We start from the raw sequence: 13,699 nt of genomic DNA on the forward strand, positions 1-13,699 counted from the left end.
CTATAACAAGAGGAAAGATCTTATTTCTTTCATATATTTCATGTTGCAAGCCCTGAAATTAATATATAAGAGTACGCAGTATGGTCTTCATTTAAACTTAATTATCAGTAAAATATGATCAAGAAATGATCATGAGAAGATCCAAAATTTTCAGATTAACTGTAAATTGAAGCACCCTTTGATGCGTTGCAGAATTAGATAGAAGAAGAATTAAGAAGCAACTAATTACAAAAATATAGACTTGAAATTCCATTAATTAATTTATTATCTGTAACTACTTAATTTGTCTCCTCATACATGCCATGCCATGCCAATACAACCTAACTATCTAAAACTCTTGAACTTTATTTTTCACCTTCTTCTTCTCATCTCTAATTATGCAAAAGGTGGCCGCCCATGAGCCCAACCATAAGCTTCATGGCTCAGCTGCCCTCCGTTAGGCAACAAGTTTGGCGGCAGATTGTTATAAACCGGCAATCCTGAAGGGTCACCCAAGCCGCCACCGTTCCCGGTACCTAGTGGCCCCTGCGGCCCACCACCGCCTCCTTCTTCTTCCTCCTCCTCCAGAGGCAGCCTCTCATATGTGGCATTTGAGAAGGTTGCCGCTATCACCATCACCGGGCCTGCCGCCACCAGTGACCCCACCACAGTGCCTCCCACAACCTGGCCCTGCCCGCCGGCTAAGTAGATAGTCAGCCCGGTTGACCCGGGAGGTGCTGGACCGGGCAAAAATGCTCCAGTTAGGGATAGTATCTCAAACCTACCGTGAATTGCCATGACTGCACCGGGGTCAGACGGCTGCCGGAGGGTTACATTGGTGACGGTGCCGCTTCCACTGAGTACACACACGCCTCTCTGTCTCCTTCTAGCGAAATTAGCTAGGGTTTCTGCAACGTCAGAGCCGTTTGCTATTTCCATTACGTGACTTTTGAGTGCATTAGGGCTATCCCTTGTAACGAATATGGGAGGCTTGGGTTTGTTCTTGGAGCCCGGTGGACGACCTCTAGGGCGGCGCGTGGAGACTTCAATGGCTCCCTCTTTAGGCTCATCACTGTTCTCTCTTTCATCTTCTTCGTCGCCGCCACCATTTCCACTTTCTTCATTATTGTTGCCCATGGAGATACCCAGATCTGGCCTTTTCATGGGAGATGACGAGGTAGCTGATGTGTCCATTCCAGGTAGACCCACCTGCCCGGCCCACCACCGGTTCGCCATGACTGTAAAACAACAAGCACAACAAGAAAAATGAAGACGATGATTTCTAACTCCTAGGTTTTAGATCTTATTTGACCTCAAGATGAACATAAAACTATCCATATATATAAACATAAAGTACTTGAGGTGGATATGAATAAACCAAATAAGGAAGCCTTCAAGAAAGAATTTAAACTGAAAAAGAGAAAAGATGGAAGAGAACAACACACTTTAGAAAAGCTTGAGGAGGGAGAACAAAGCGTAAAGAGAATAGAGGAGTCAGAAAGAAAGAGGAAGATATGAAGAAGAAAACATCTAGTTAACAAAGAATCTAGAGATCAGAGTATAACTCTCTCAAAAGTTTGATGGGGTTTTCTGAGTAGAATGCATAAACAAATAATATATAAATTTGTCAATGAATATTATTATAATACACAGAGAGCAGAGATGAAGGTGGTGCTTGCAGATTAGGGCTAATGAGCGTGGGGTCGTGTGCGCGTGAGAAATTGGGGTGCACGTCCCGACATTAATATAACACCCGATGCTGAGGTTATATATTATTATATAAACAACTGAGAAATACTATGCTATGTTGCTGTCTTCTTCATCACTTAATCAACAATGTTGATTAATAATTAGACCAGTTTAATTTTAATTACCTTGTTAATTACACCAACACTGTAACGTTAATTACACCTCACTTCCATCATTACGTCCCATTTATCGTTACTGGTTTCGATAAAGGGTATTTGTAAATGATGAAATGCAAGACTAGTTCCCTTTCCAAGGTTGTAATTTAACTTGTGGAAAGCTTAGGGAAGGTGAAATGGATGAAGAAAGAAAGAAAAATATGGATAATCTATGGTCTTTGACATTGTACTACATATTATATAAAAATTATTGTCTATAATTGATATACAGGTGGGGGTTTAACAGGTGATTATCTAGCATGTTAAGGAGAATGTTCTTCTACAAGTAGCAAATTAATTATTCTTCAAAAAATCTTCTCTTTTGGTTCTGCATTTCTACCTACATAGCATTAATTTTCCTTATTTTTTAGCTGTATAATATCAAGAACAAAAAAATAGAAAGGGTTTATCAAGAAAAAATATTATAATAAACAGAAACACAATTAATATTTACAACAGTTAAATAGGGTTTGTAGTTGAATTTCCTTAACAATTGGTTGATAATTAATCTGCCTTTGTTCATCCCCATTGTAGCTCGGAGCCCCACTGGTTTTTTTTGATCAGATGTTCAAGAATGTGAGGCGATTGTAAGAAAATAATAGGGCAATGGAGGGCGCAGATATTGACTAATAATAGAGAAAGACTGCCACAATAAGAACAAATTAAACGCACCATCTTTGCATTTTGCATTGACTCTTGCTTAATGAACTTATATTTAATTTTTTGCATTAGTATGTTTCAACTATTATATTAACCCTAGAAGAAGGAGTCCACCATACTTTCATGCTCATCTGTTTTCTCCCTAGATCCCATCAATTAATTTCTTAATCAAGTAGAGCACAAGGAAAGCACATAAAACTAATTTAATCTTCTCAATTAATTAATTACTTTAAACCTTTTCTATATAAATAATTAATTAGCACACCACCCAACAGCAAATCTGTAACAAAAATCAATTTAAATATGTTTTGCAATCTAAAAACCAGAAATTAGTTAGAAATTAACAACTTCGGAATAGTTATGTGGTTAATTGTAATATTATTATTATTATTATTATTATTATTATTATTATTTAATTCAATGTTTGATATACAGGGTGTGAAATGTCTTATTCAAATCAATATCTTCTATATTGACTTGTAGAATAAATAAGTAATTGTGGTAATGTTATTGTTTCTTTCAAGTCGTCGTCTCTTGTATAGAAGTGTTCAAGGATGGTGATTTTAATATTGAAATGATAGTTTTCACATCATTTCCGGCCATCTAGCTGATTAATTAATTAAGAGTAGTTGAGTCCTTGCTTGGAAGTCTAATTTCGTTACCTTCTGGGTATATACCAACGCTTTTATTTTTTTCAACTAGGGATCTTTTTCGTATTGATTAGATGGATAAATACGAAGTACAATGATCGAACTCACTTGTTTAGACAGATAAATTTAAAATATAGTAATCAGACATATAAACAATATGTCAAGTAAGTTAAAATTTTACAAGTGTGAAAGAAATTTAAATTCAAAATTTTTTTTTTTAAATTTTAATACTCTATCAATTTTGTTAACTCTTAAGGTCAATATATATCAATGTTAGTTTGTGTAACAAAAATTATTAATCTATGAGCCTTAGTGATGGATGGATTCATAATGCCATTTTTTTTTTGGTCATATTAATGTCATTTTCTATGTGTTGGAATAGGTCATAATTCAATGGATTGAATACGAATCTAAAAGCCAATTTGGTGTTCTGGGTGAATTATTTAAGTAAACATTATTAAATAATTGCTTGTTAGAGACTAATTGATCTTCAACTATAAGTTCAATTGTCATTGTTTCTTCTGCTAGTTCATACAAATATAATATGAAATTTATTGACCTTTTCTTTAACTCAAAGCGACTAAGTTACATACATGCATACATACATACATATATATATATATACCAAGTCATGGTTGATGACATAAGGAACAGTGGATTAAGATGGTCTACTTCTCAGGATAAATTAATATAATTGATACAGATTAATTAATTGGCGTGTGCTGCTAAATGGATTCACCACTTGGCAATGAATTGTTATGGTGTTGGTGCTCATAATCTTCAATATAAGTGCCCCATTTTTTATTACTTTGAGTCCAATCATTTTTTTGGAGTTAAACTAATTATATAAAACAGGTAAAATCTTAAATACAAAATGATCAGTTCTACAATTAGGTTAAAATTTTGATTTTGATATATTGTAAGTAAATTTTGAATTCATACTTCCTTGGGGCAAAGAAAAAATATGTTGATGTTCAAGTTTTGGATGGATTTCCAGTCTCAGCTTTAAATTTCCAAGTTCCAACACACAAAGTAGTTAATACACTTCTGGGAAAAGAGCATGGTTGAACCTTCAATGGTAGATTGTTGTTTTTTCAGAATCAAATTCTATACAATATAACGTGTGTATTTCTTAAGTACACAAATACATATATACTTATACGTGTTATCACATGATTGGGTGTTACTTTATTGTTAATTTAAAATACCTAATCATATAATGACACATATAAATATGTATATATTTATGTATTTAAAATAAATATATATAGTTTTATTGTTAATTTAATTGGGTTAGTTCGTAAGAGATGATAATTATTATTATTGTTACTAACTGGAATACTTTATGAAAGGATAGAAGGCTTGAGTTTAATTTCTTAATTAAATGAATTTAATTAAATTTTTACAAATTTTGGAACTTCTAAATTAGTACTCTTTTCGTACATCAATTAGGGATGGATTCGAATCAAGTCAATTAAAACTCGAATTTTTAGTTAATTTGAAAGACCTAAACTTAAGCTTAAACTCCAACTTTGCAACTTTAACTTGATTTCAAGAGTTTGTTGATAATACTTCATTAAAACTCTTATTTTTCACTGATTTTAATTCTTTTTTTGATGAGTTTTTTCCTTTTTATTGATGACTTGTCATTTTCTCAACATCATTATTCTACATTCAAACTAATTCAAGTTTGTCATTTTAAATTAAAATCAAACTTGAATTAATCTTCATTTGGATTTAATTTAATTTAAATTAATATTAGATTTAAATCAAATTAACTCAAACTCAATCGTGCTTGAGCTATGAGAGGCTAAACTCGAGCTCAACCAAAAATAATTGACTTGTAAAAAATGGTGGTTCTCCCGTCTGAAAAAACAAGCACAAGCTATAAAATGTAGTTCTATTTAAACCCAAGCCTTCTTCAATTGCTCCCAAAAACCAAATTACTAAATAAACTACACCTATTTTGTACGGGCCGAAACTTTTATAACTCTTGGTGGGCATCTGGTAATCTAATTGTAGGCCCAAATCTTATACCTCCGCCCCGGGGGGGGGGGGGGGTGTGTGGGGGATGAAGAGGAGTGGTGTTTGTGGTAATTTGTGATTCACCACGCGGGGCTCGCGTATCGGGGGGTTTGTGAAATTTTCAACTACGCGTGATGTTTTCTGAAATATTCCAATTTGGAGGTTTTCTGCTATTTACAGTTTACAGGACGCGAAGGTTCTTCTTTTCCTCTTTGCCAGTCTCCTCCGTTGTTCTTTCGGGCAGAAAACTTGAGCTTGTTTTGATTTGCAGGGTGAAATCGAGTGGGAACTAGTTTTTGTGTGAATGGGTGACAATTTATTCGAGGGATTACCACCACCCTCGTCTCAGCAACAAAATCGAGAGCATGAATCGGAGCAAGAACAACAATCTACCACATACAAGAAGAAAAGAGAATCCTCTCCCGTTCCAGCTCCAGCCCCAGCCCCTAGCCTGAAAAGTGCCCTCAAGAAACCTAAAACTAACCCAGAAGGTGATTCATCGTGTTTTCCTTGCATTTTAATTATCTGGGCTGTATGTGATCGCTCTTCTTCTTTGTTTTTGAAACAGAACTTTGAACTGGGACTAGCTTTTCGTTGGCACAAAAAGTGCTCTGCAGATGGGTTTTAGTTTTTTTTTTTTTTTTTTCATCTGGGTTTTCGTTATTATGCAGTGTCATGTTGTTTTTAGTTGAAGAGGAACTCTATATGGTTGGCCTTTTTTGTTTTTGGGTTAAGGTTAGTTATTGAAGGTTTTGTTTTTATTGGGTCTCAATTATTGCAACAAAAAAAACCCAAATTTTAGTGCATTAATTTTATGTTATGGAGAATTTCAGTTGCCTTGATCTTTAGTTTGTTTCCTAGTTTCTAGGTTTTCGTGATGCTACATTGGCTAGGCTTTGTCAAATTTCGTTACTTCTAGAGGGCAGAATGACGATTCACTATGTTGTGTTACATGGAAAATTAAGAAAAATGAAAGAAATTGAAGTTCTAATTATGTGCGTGAGCTATAATGGACCTGGAAAACATAGATCTTTGCAAAATGAGCCTAATCATTAGGTTAGACAACCTAGTTAAGTGTTCGATATAATTAGGAAGGGAAATGATTGTAAAGGCCTCAAATGTGGATTTCTATCCTCTTTTGTTTGCTTGTTTATATAGTATACACTTGTTTGTGTAATATTTTTCTGCAATTAAAGTGCTAAAGAACCTAAATTTCAATGTTGTTTCTCAGACACCTTACCTCAAAAGACCTTGAGGTTTAAAACAACAACAGATGCCTCGGAAAAGCAAGTTATTGATGCCATGCAGAAAATTGCATCACATATCAAGAACCCTGCAAAGTTTGGTAAGGCTTCGAAGCTTGCCATACAGTTGATTCAGGCTGGAAGTGTGAAACCAGGGACCAGTGACCACTTTTTTGCCATACTGGAGGCTGCAATGTCATCACCCACTTCATGCACGGATGCTTCAGTGCGAGCAGATTATCATGCATTGTTCTCTGCGGCACAAGGTGCAGCTGAAGTAAGATATAACTTTCCTTTAATATAGAATTATTCTGTTTAGGAATATAGGGATATTATTTCTCTTGAGGTTATCTTACCATTTTGTTTTCTTGTAGTGCCTCAGTAAGAAGCAGAAGAACCAATTAACTAAATGGACAATTCGAACAGTGGTAGCAAATGACTTGTTCACTGATGACAGCTTTGTGGTATGCACTTCAATTCAGTCATTTGTCAGATCGTTGTTTCTAAATTATTTTGGTGATGGGAAATGTCTGGTTATGCAACATGTTATTGCAGTTTTGAGCACATTGATGCTGCAATATAACATTGGATTTCAGATGTATAAATTAGTAGATCTGGTTGGATGCTCTTGGTAATTACTAGTTAGTCAAAGACAGCACCTAAGTGAAAAAATATGTGTGGCCGATAAAGTGATCTCTTTTAGACTCATTCATTAAATTTTCCCAACTTTTATCTCATACTTCTACTATTGTTAATTCTTTCATTAATCAGGAAGCTTAGGAAAGGACAGTCAAAACAACTCAAAACTAATTTACCTGGACTGCCTGCAATGAGATAAAACAAGCATACCTGGAAAAAGTTGTGTGGTACCTATATACTATTTCTCATTTTCATTACCGCTGAAATATGTTTATGCTCATGCTTTTGCTTTTGTTTACCTTCATGCAGTTTTCTAAAACATCTACACAGATAAAAGAGATCATATCTAATCTTCCAGTGGCAACTAAGGATGATGATGTTGAGGAAGCTGTGGCACTGAAAGATGATGCAGAAATAACTAATGAAGACGATCAATGTAAGCAGGATATGCTTTCAGCTTCCCTAGAAGAAGGAAATAACAAGGACGAGTCTGATCCATTTGGGCTTGATGCTTTAATGTCTAACAAAACAAAGAAGGATGACAGAACAAAGGTTAAGAAAGACACAGCAGACAGTATCAGGAAGGAGGAAGAGGAAGAAAATAAGAGGTTTCTCAAGGGGCAGAGAGAAGCCTTGATTACTTGTTTAGAGATTGCTGCACGACGTTACAAAACTCCATGGTAAGTTCATTGCGTTATGCTCCTAATGGATAAAAAAACCTCTATTCCTTCACAGTGTTTTATACTTGCCTCTTAAATTCTATGATTTTCATTCTAAGAGATGTTTTTTTCATTTTTAGGTGCCAAACAGTGATAGACATCCTGGTGAAGCATGCCTTCGATAATGTAGCAAGATTTACATCTAGACAAAGGGATGCCATTGAGAAACTTTGGGCTTCTATAAGGGAGCAACAAACTCGGAGGAAGCAAGGGAAATCGGTAACTGGGAAACTTGATATAAATGGTTTTGAATGGCTTCAACAAAAATATGCTAATGAAAAGATTAGTATTCGGCATTCTGTTGGAGGTGGTGGGGATCGCCGAGCTCAACAGTGGCTTGGTTGATACTTAACTATCATGTATTTTGTTTTGCTCCCTGTCACTGATGATGAGAATTCATTCAAAGAAGGGCACTTGGAACTGTTTGATGAGCTTCAGATATTTTAAATCTGTAGTACTTTCAATTATACAACTTATGTTAACTGATACTCACATGTAAAATTGCTTGATGGTGATATATCTTGTGTGTTTGGCGTCATAGAGTTATAGTTGGTATCGGCTGACAAAAGTTTCCAATGTGTTAATAGCTTAATTTGTTTAAGTTTAAAAGAGTAACGTGGTCTACTAGTTTCTGAACCTCGAACTCAGAGAAAAACTCTCATATGAACAGTGTAAATTAGTTTCAGTAAATGAACAGATGGAATAACTGATTTTTAAGGATGCTGAATCTCATTTGGAACACATCAATGAAAGGACCAGAACCTTCAAAATTTCCCGCAATTTCTTGAATTTTATACATGGAAATAAGTGTGCACCTTGCTAAAAATTGCCATATATGAGGAGTTTCTACACAACCAACGACATCAGAATGCCTGCAGCTGTATGAAAGCCGTGAGTCTTTGGCAATGATAGCTCTGTTTCTTCCTCTTAGGCAAGACAGGGGTGCAATAGTATTTTCGTATCAAACCTCGGTGGATCGGGCCGAACCGAACGAAGCCCAAAATACTGGTCCCGAGTTTGGATAAACCCTAGACCCTAATTTCTTCCAATATATATGCTCATCGTAGCTTAAATCGCAATCGTCTCCGGTCGAATTTTAGTGCAAGGTGCTCCATTTCTCTATCATATCGTCATTTTAACCTTTGTATGTTGCATTTGACTTATGAATCTTTGTTTATTTCTCTTGTTCTGTGTATAAATGCATGTGTTTATGGGCTATTTTGAAAAGCACATATCGAAGGCTTGCAGATGATTTTTTCAAAGTCTGTGAGCTCAAAAGCTGTGCTAGATCATTAAATCATCCTCTTGATTAATGCCCTTTTGCTATATCTTACAATGTTGCATCTGGAATTCTTGTTGGATGATTAACATTCTTTTTACTGCTTCAACGAGGCACGTTGCTTTTAATAATTGTATTGTTTTTGTTCTCTATTCTACTTGTTTTTATTTTATTTCATTTTTTGGGTTGCACATAATTGGATTCTTAATAAGTAGAATACTTTTTATATTGTCAATAGAGGAAGTCCCTGAACTTTTAGATAACAGTAGGTGAATTGTTGATATTTGAGAATGTGTGTTTTGTTCTGTTAAAATTATGGACAAGATTCCTAATTTTTCTGATATTGATGAAGACTGAATTTTGGTTAGATATTTACAGAATAATTTTTGTAATTAGTTTATGAATGTTCTGTGTGTGGCTTGTAGTTTTTCTGTTCTTAAGATGAAAATGGTAACAACTCATTATTTAAACAAAAGCTGATTAATTAAATCTGGTTGGTTTTTATTGGATAGGTAAAATGTCAAATCCCAAGGTTTTCTTTGAAATTGTGATTGGAAAAATGAAGATGGGCCAAGTAGTGATGGAGCTATATAAAGATGTTGCACCAAAAACTGCTGAAAATTTCCGGGCCCTATGCACTGGTGAGAAGGGGATTGGAGTGTCTGGAAAGCCGCTACACTATAAGGGCTCAGCATTTCATCGCATAATCCCAAACTTCATGTGTCAGGGAGGAGATTTCACCAGGGGTAATGGAACTGGAGGAGAATCCATATATGGCATGAAGTTTGCTGATGAGAACTTCAAGCTGAAGCATACTGGGCCTGGAATTCTTTCAATGGCTAATGCTGGACCTAACACTAATGGTTCACAGTTCTTTATATGCACTGAGAAGACACCGTGGCTTGATGGCAAACATGTTGTGTTTGGGAAAGTTGTAGATGGCTATAGTGTTGTCAAGGAGATGGAGAAGGTGGGTTCCGACAGTGGGAGGACTTCCCAGCCAGTTCTTATTGAAGACTGTGGTCAAATATCCGAGAATTGATGATAAGGAGAAAATGTGGTAGATGTTGTTCGGTAGCCTCTTTGATATGTAAGCTTTATTTTTCTACCCAAAATTGAAAGGGTTCGTAGCTACTGTGTAGCGTATGATAATGGCACTTTTGAAGCCAAAAATGAACTTGTTTCCTGCCTTTTAATCTACATAATAATTAGCTTGTATCATGTTCATTACTTATTGTCTTGTATATATGTATGTATGAATGAGTGATGCCTTACTGCCTTAAACATCTAATATTTTCTTGATCGGCCATAGGAATTATCAGGTTCTGTAGTCCATGTATTTTACTTTTTATTGATGATTTTAGAGGGAAAAAGAAAAAAAAAAGAGAAGGATTATGTTTCAGCCCTCTTTATTGATATGCTGAACGTAGCCCCTATGTATTAGTAATGCTGCGTCATAAACTTGGGGACCGAGCATTTTATTCAGAATGCAAAGGATAACACCAACATATAATTTAGACAATTGGCATATGATCTTCTACTCGGTAAAGCCCATCAGGATCCTATTCCCTGTCTTTGAGATATATCACTGGAATGCTTAGGTGGGTCTGAATAAAATCCCCTTTTTCACTGCAAGTCTCCTCAGCTGGTGCTACAAAGAACTTGGGACTTGTTTGTATTCCGGTGTCAACAAGACCTTTAACAAGCTTCTGTATTGTCAAAAGCCTTCAATTCATTTTCTTTGTCATAGTTGTCCTGCTCATTCCCTGTAAAAGCTGAGGCTTGTTGCCGCTGATCGTTGGCCATTCTTTTTCTTTATTTTCAGGCTCAGTCAATCACTTCAGTTAATCAAAACGCTCAAGGCAGCCATCGTGAATGAGATGGAAAATAAACCTGTGGCACATCATACGCTCTAGAAAAAATTTGCAGTATGTTGCAACGGCGAAGGAAATTAGACACATTACGTGCTCAAATATAAAGTGCACATCATATGCTGCAATTCAGCAAAATTTCTGTAGTAATTTTAAGTTGTTTGATAAACTACAAGCAGCATACACAATCAAAAAATAACCGGTCTCTTAGTAAACAAATTGAGTAGAGTATTACAAACAACAGGATTAACTGCTGCTAGGGCCATCCTTCAGCATCAAAACAAGTTGCAAAAATCCTGCCACAGGCCATTGATATGAAGACTGTATGATCGCACTCTTTAGGCTCCACCCTTGTTAAATTCCTAAATGAGTGTAAAGTTTCAACCGAAATACTATTCATTTCACTCCCAATCTTCATCTCTCAATTGATCATCAATCTCTTCTTTTGGTGGCCTAACCACCAGCAACACAGTCCCTAAACTTTCTTCCACTCCTCGTTCCTTTAACGCCAACCCTCTTTCCACCTTCAACTCACCATCTTCAAGCTGCACCAAGTAAAACCCTTCATCCACCTCTACCACCTTCCTGCTCCTATCTGCAACCACCAAAATAGCCTCCTCCTTATACCACGTATTCGCCTTCCATGGCAACACTCTTGCATCACTGAACGACACAACCACTCCACCATTTCCCAACCCCACAATAGGCTTCCACCCTGGCAACACCACCCACCTGTTCCACCCCTTCTCAGCCGCAACCACTCCAAACTCTCCTTCACTCCTACACTCGAACGGTGCTTCAGAAATCCCTTTTCCCTTCTCCTCCTCACTACAAACAGGCAGAATAACCACACTAGTTGCTTCACTAACCTCACCAATCCTTAATCTAACAACTGGAACATGAACCCCACTCTCAATTTCTTCTTCTTTACCGTCCTTCTCCTCGCTATCTTCCTGTAACTCTCTCTCTATCAAATTTTTAGCCTCATCAGACTCAGCAACTTGCAATGCAAGTTCTAAAGCTCTTGTTCTCTCTTCGGATGGATTTTTATGCTCTTTACTTTGCCTATAATACATGAAAGACAAGCAATCACCTGGAAGAACATAATTAAACTTCTTCCGGGCTGTCTCCTCACGCCTCCGTGGAAAATCCTTCACCGCACGCGCCAAATCTTGTGCTCCTTTAGCATCACAATTATTCTCAACAAGATAGCGTGCAGCGGCGGCCCGTTGTGAGGCGCTTAACAGCCTTATCTCATACAAAAGCTCCGCACCACCGGTGCCGAAAAAGTCGAGAACTTCCGGGTCAGCATTGCATTCGACGAGGGAATCCCGCACTTGGGCAGCAACGACAAGTCGGTTTTGTTCAACCCCAGAAATTCCAGTGGATTCTTCAATAGAAGGAGGGGTGAAACCCTCCTGATACAGGGTGGGAATTAAGGGGGCGTATTCGAACCAGAGGCCCAGGCGATTGGCGAGGACTTCGAGACGAGAGGCAGTGTCTAGATTGCGAAATTTGGATGGGATCGGAGAAGGGGGCGGTCTAAACGGCTGGTAAAGCTGTCTCTGGGGTCGTTGTTGTTGGGAATTTGGGGGTAGGATGAGAGCAGAGATGGACCTGAGAATGGGTTTAGAAGAAGAAAATTGAAAAGGTGAAGGGTTTAGAAGGAAAAGGTTGTTGTGAGTGAAGGGAGATGTGAATGGTTTTAGGGAAAGGGTGTTTATAGTTACACAGAGCATGTTGCTGCGCGAGAGGATGCTGAGAGGGGTGTCGACTGTTGATTTTTGCCTTATCTTATTCAGTTTGATATTTCTCAGAGATGGAGAGATCGTAGTTACTGTTGTGGGCCTCATGAAATTTACATGGGCTGTTCAAAAAAGGCCGATATTGGATGGACTTAGCCCGGGCTCTTTATGGGTGCAGCAAGTCCATAGGTCTCCTTAGCCTAGTCTGAAAAGTTTGGCTAGCAAGCCCTAGATCTGACTAGGGGTCTGGTTCAAGCCCAATCAAAATGGGTCCATGTTATTCCCAAGTGGGCCAAGTCAAATACAGGTAACAAAGTAATCTATGTTTGTCATTGTTTTGTCCTACCCTAGTTGGGTCAGATTTGGTTTGTTTTGGTTTTCTGTCCGTTTTAACGGGGTGAGTTTTGTTTGTTCCCGAAATTTTCTTGTTGCCTTGTTGTTTCTTTGTTAATATACTTTTTATTTATTAAAAAAAAAAAACAAAGTAGACATAATATATTCTCAATTTCTTTACTAAATCAATTATATAGATGTATGGGCAGCTTGTATAATTTTTGACGTGTGCCTTGTTAGCCTTGGGCTGGTAGGGTTTGAGTTGTCTTGGTCCATTTAACTTCTTAATCGCTAATAACTAAAGATGGATTCAAATTGAATTTAATTTGAATTCAAAATAGTTAATTTAAACTTAAGTATGATTTGCACAAACTAATAAACAAAAAAAAATGAGAGAAGATGAACAATACCATGGAAGAAGGAAAAAATTAGTAAAAAAAAAAAAAAGTCATTTGCAATGCAAGTTCTAGTGCCGACACGACATCAATAATCAATTGACTCAAATTAAATCCATCCCCACTAGTAACAAAAGGTCAGGAGTGATGTGAATTTGAACCCTCCATCCTTGTAAGTATGCCTCTTTTATAATTAAAAAAAGGAATAAATCTTTCTCAATCTCATTTAATATAAAAAAATAACCCTATAAATTTA

At 36.7% G+C, this 13,699-nt stretch overlaps 4 protein-coding genes across 5 annotated transcripts; 2 read left to right on the forward strand and 2 right to left on the reverse strand.

Annotated features, from left to right (window-relative positions):
• Window positions 1–283: 283 nt before the first annotated feature.
• LOC123209585 (AT-hook motif nuclear-localized protein 19-like) lies at window positions 284–1,658 on the reverse strand. The gene has a single exon (XM_044627686.1). The coding sequence runs from the start codon at window positions 1,213–1,215 to the stop codon at window positions 376–378; it is 840 nt and encodes a 279-aa protein (XP_044483621.1). The 5' UTR covers window positions 1,216–1,658; the 3' UTR covers window positions 284–375.
• A 3,595-nt stretch (window positions 1,659–5,253) lies between these two features.
• On the forward strand, window positions 5,254–8,358 carry LOC123200242. Its single transcript, XM_044615393.1, has 6 exons — window positions 5,254–5,414; window positions 5,490–5,709; window positions 6,450–6,739; window positions 6,837–6,926; window positions 7,411–7,781; window positions 7,901–8,358. Exons 2-6 carry the CDS (start codon window positions 5,523–5,525, stop codon window positions 8,163–8,165), a joined length of 1,203 nt encoding a protein of 400 aa, XP_044471328.1. The 5' UTR covers window positions 5,254–5,414; window positions 5,490–5,522; the 3' UTR covers window positions 8,166–8,358.
• A 363-nt stretch (window positions 8,359–8,721) lies between these two features.
• Window positions 8,722–10,329, forward strand: LOC123200250 (peptidyl-prolyl cis-trans isomerase CYP19-3-like). Of its 2 annotated transcripts, none has more exons than XM_044615403.1 (2): window positions 8,722–8,926; window positions 9,612–10,329. In XM_044615403.1, exon 2 carries the CDS (start codon window positions 9,617–9,619, stop codon window positions 10,139–10,141), a length of 525 nt encoding a protein of 174 aa, XP_044471338.1. In that variant the 5' UTR covers window positions 8,722–8,926; window positions 9,612–9,616; the 3' UTR covers window positions 10,142–10,329. The 2 variants fall into 2 exon arrangements, with proteins under 2 accessions (XP_044471338.1, XP_044471333.1); XM_044615398.1 differs by having other exon boundaries at window positions 8,859–8,964.
• A 761-nt stretch (window positions 10,330–11,090) lies between these two features.
• On the reverse strand, window positions 11,091–12,838 carry LOC123200234 (rubisco accumulation factor 1.1, chloroplastic-like). The gene has a single exon (XM_044615388.1). It carries the CDS (start codon window positions 12,821–12,823, stop codon window positions 11,372–11,374), a length of 1,452 nt encoding a protein of 483 aa, XP_044471323.1. The 5' UTR covers window positions 12,824–12,838; the 3' UTR covers window positions 11,091–11,371.
• Between the last annotated feature and the right edge of the window lie 861 nt (window positions 12,839–13,699).

Source organism: Mangifera indica, chromosome 2 (assembly GCF_011075055.1).
Source record: "Mangifera indica cultivar Alphonso chromosome 2, CATAS_Mindica_2.1, whole genome shotgun sequence".
Classification (NCBI taxonomy): Eukaryota; Viridiplantae; Streptophyta; class Magnoliopsida; order Sapindales; family Anacardiaceae; genus Mangifera; species Mangifera indica.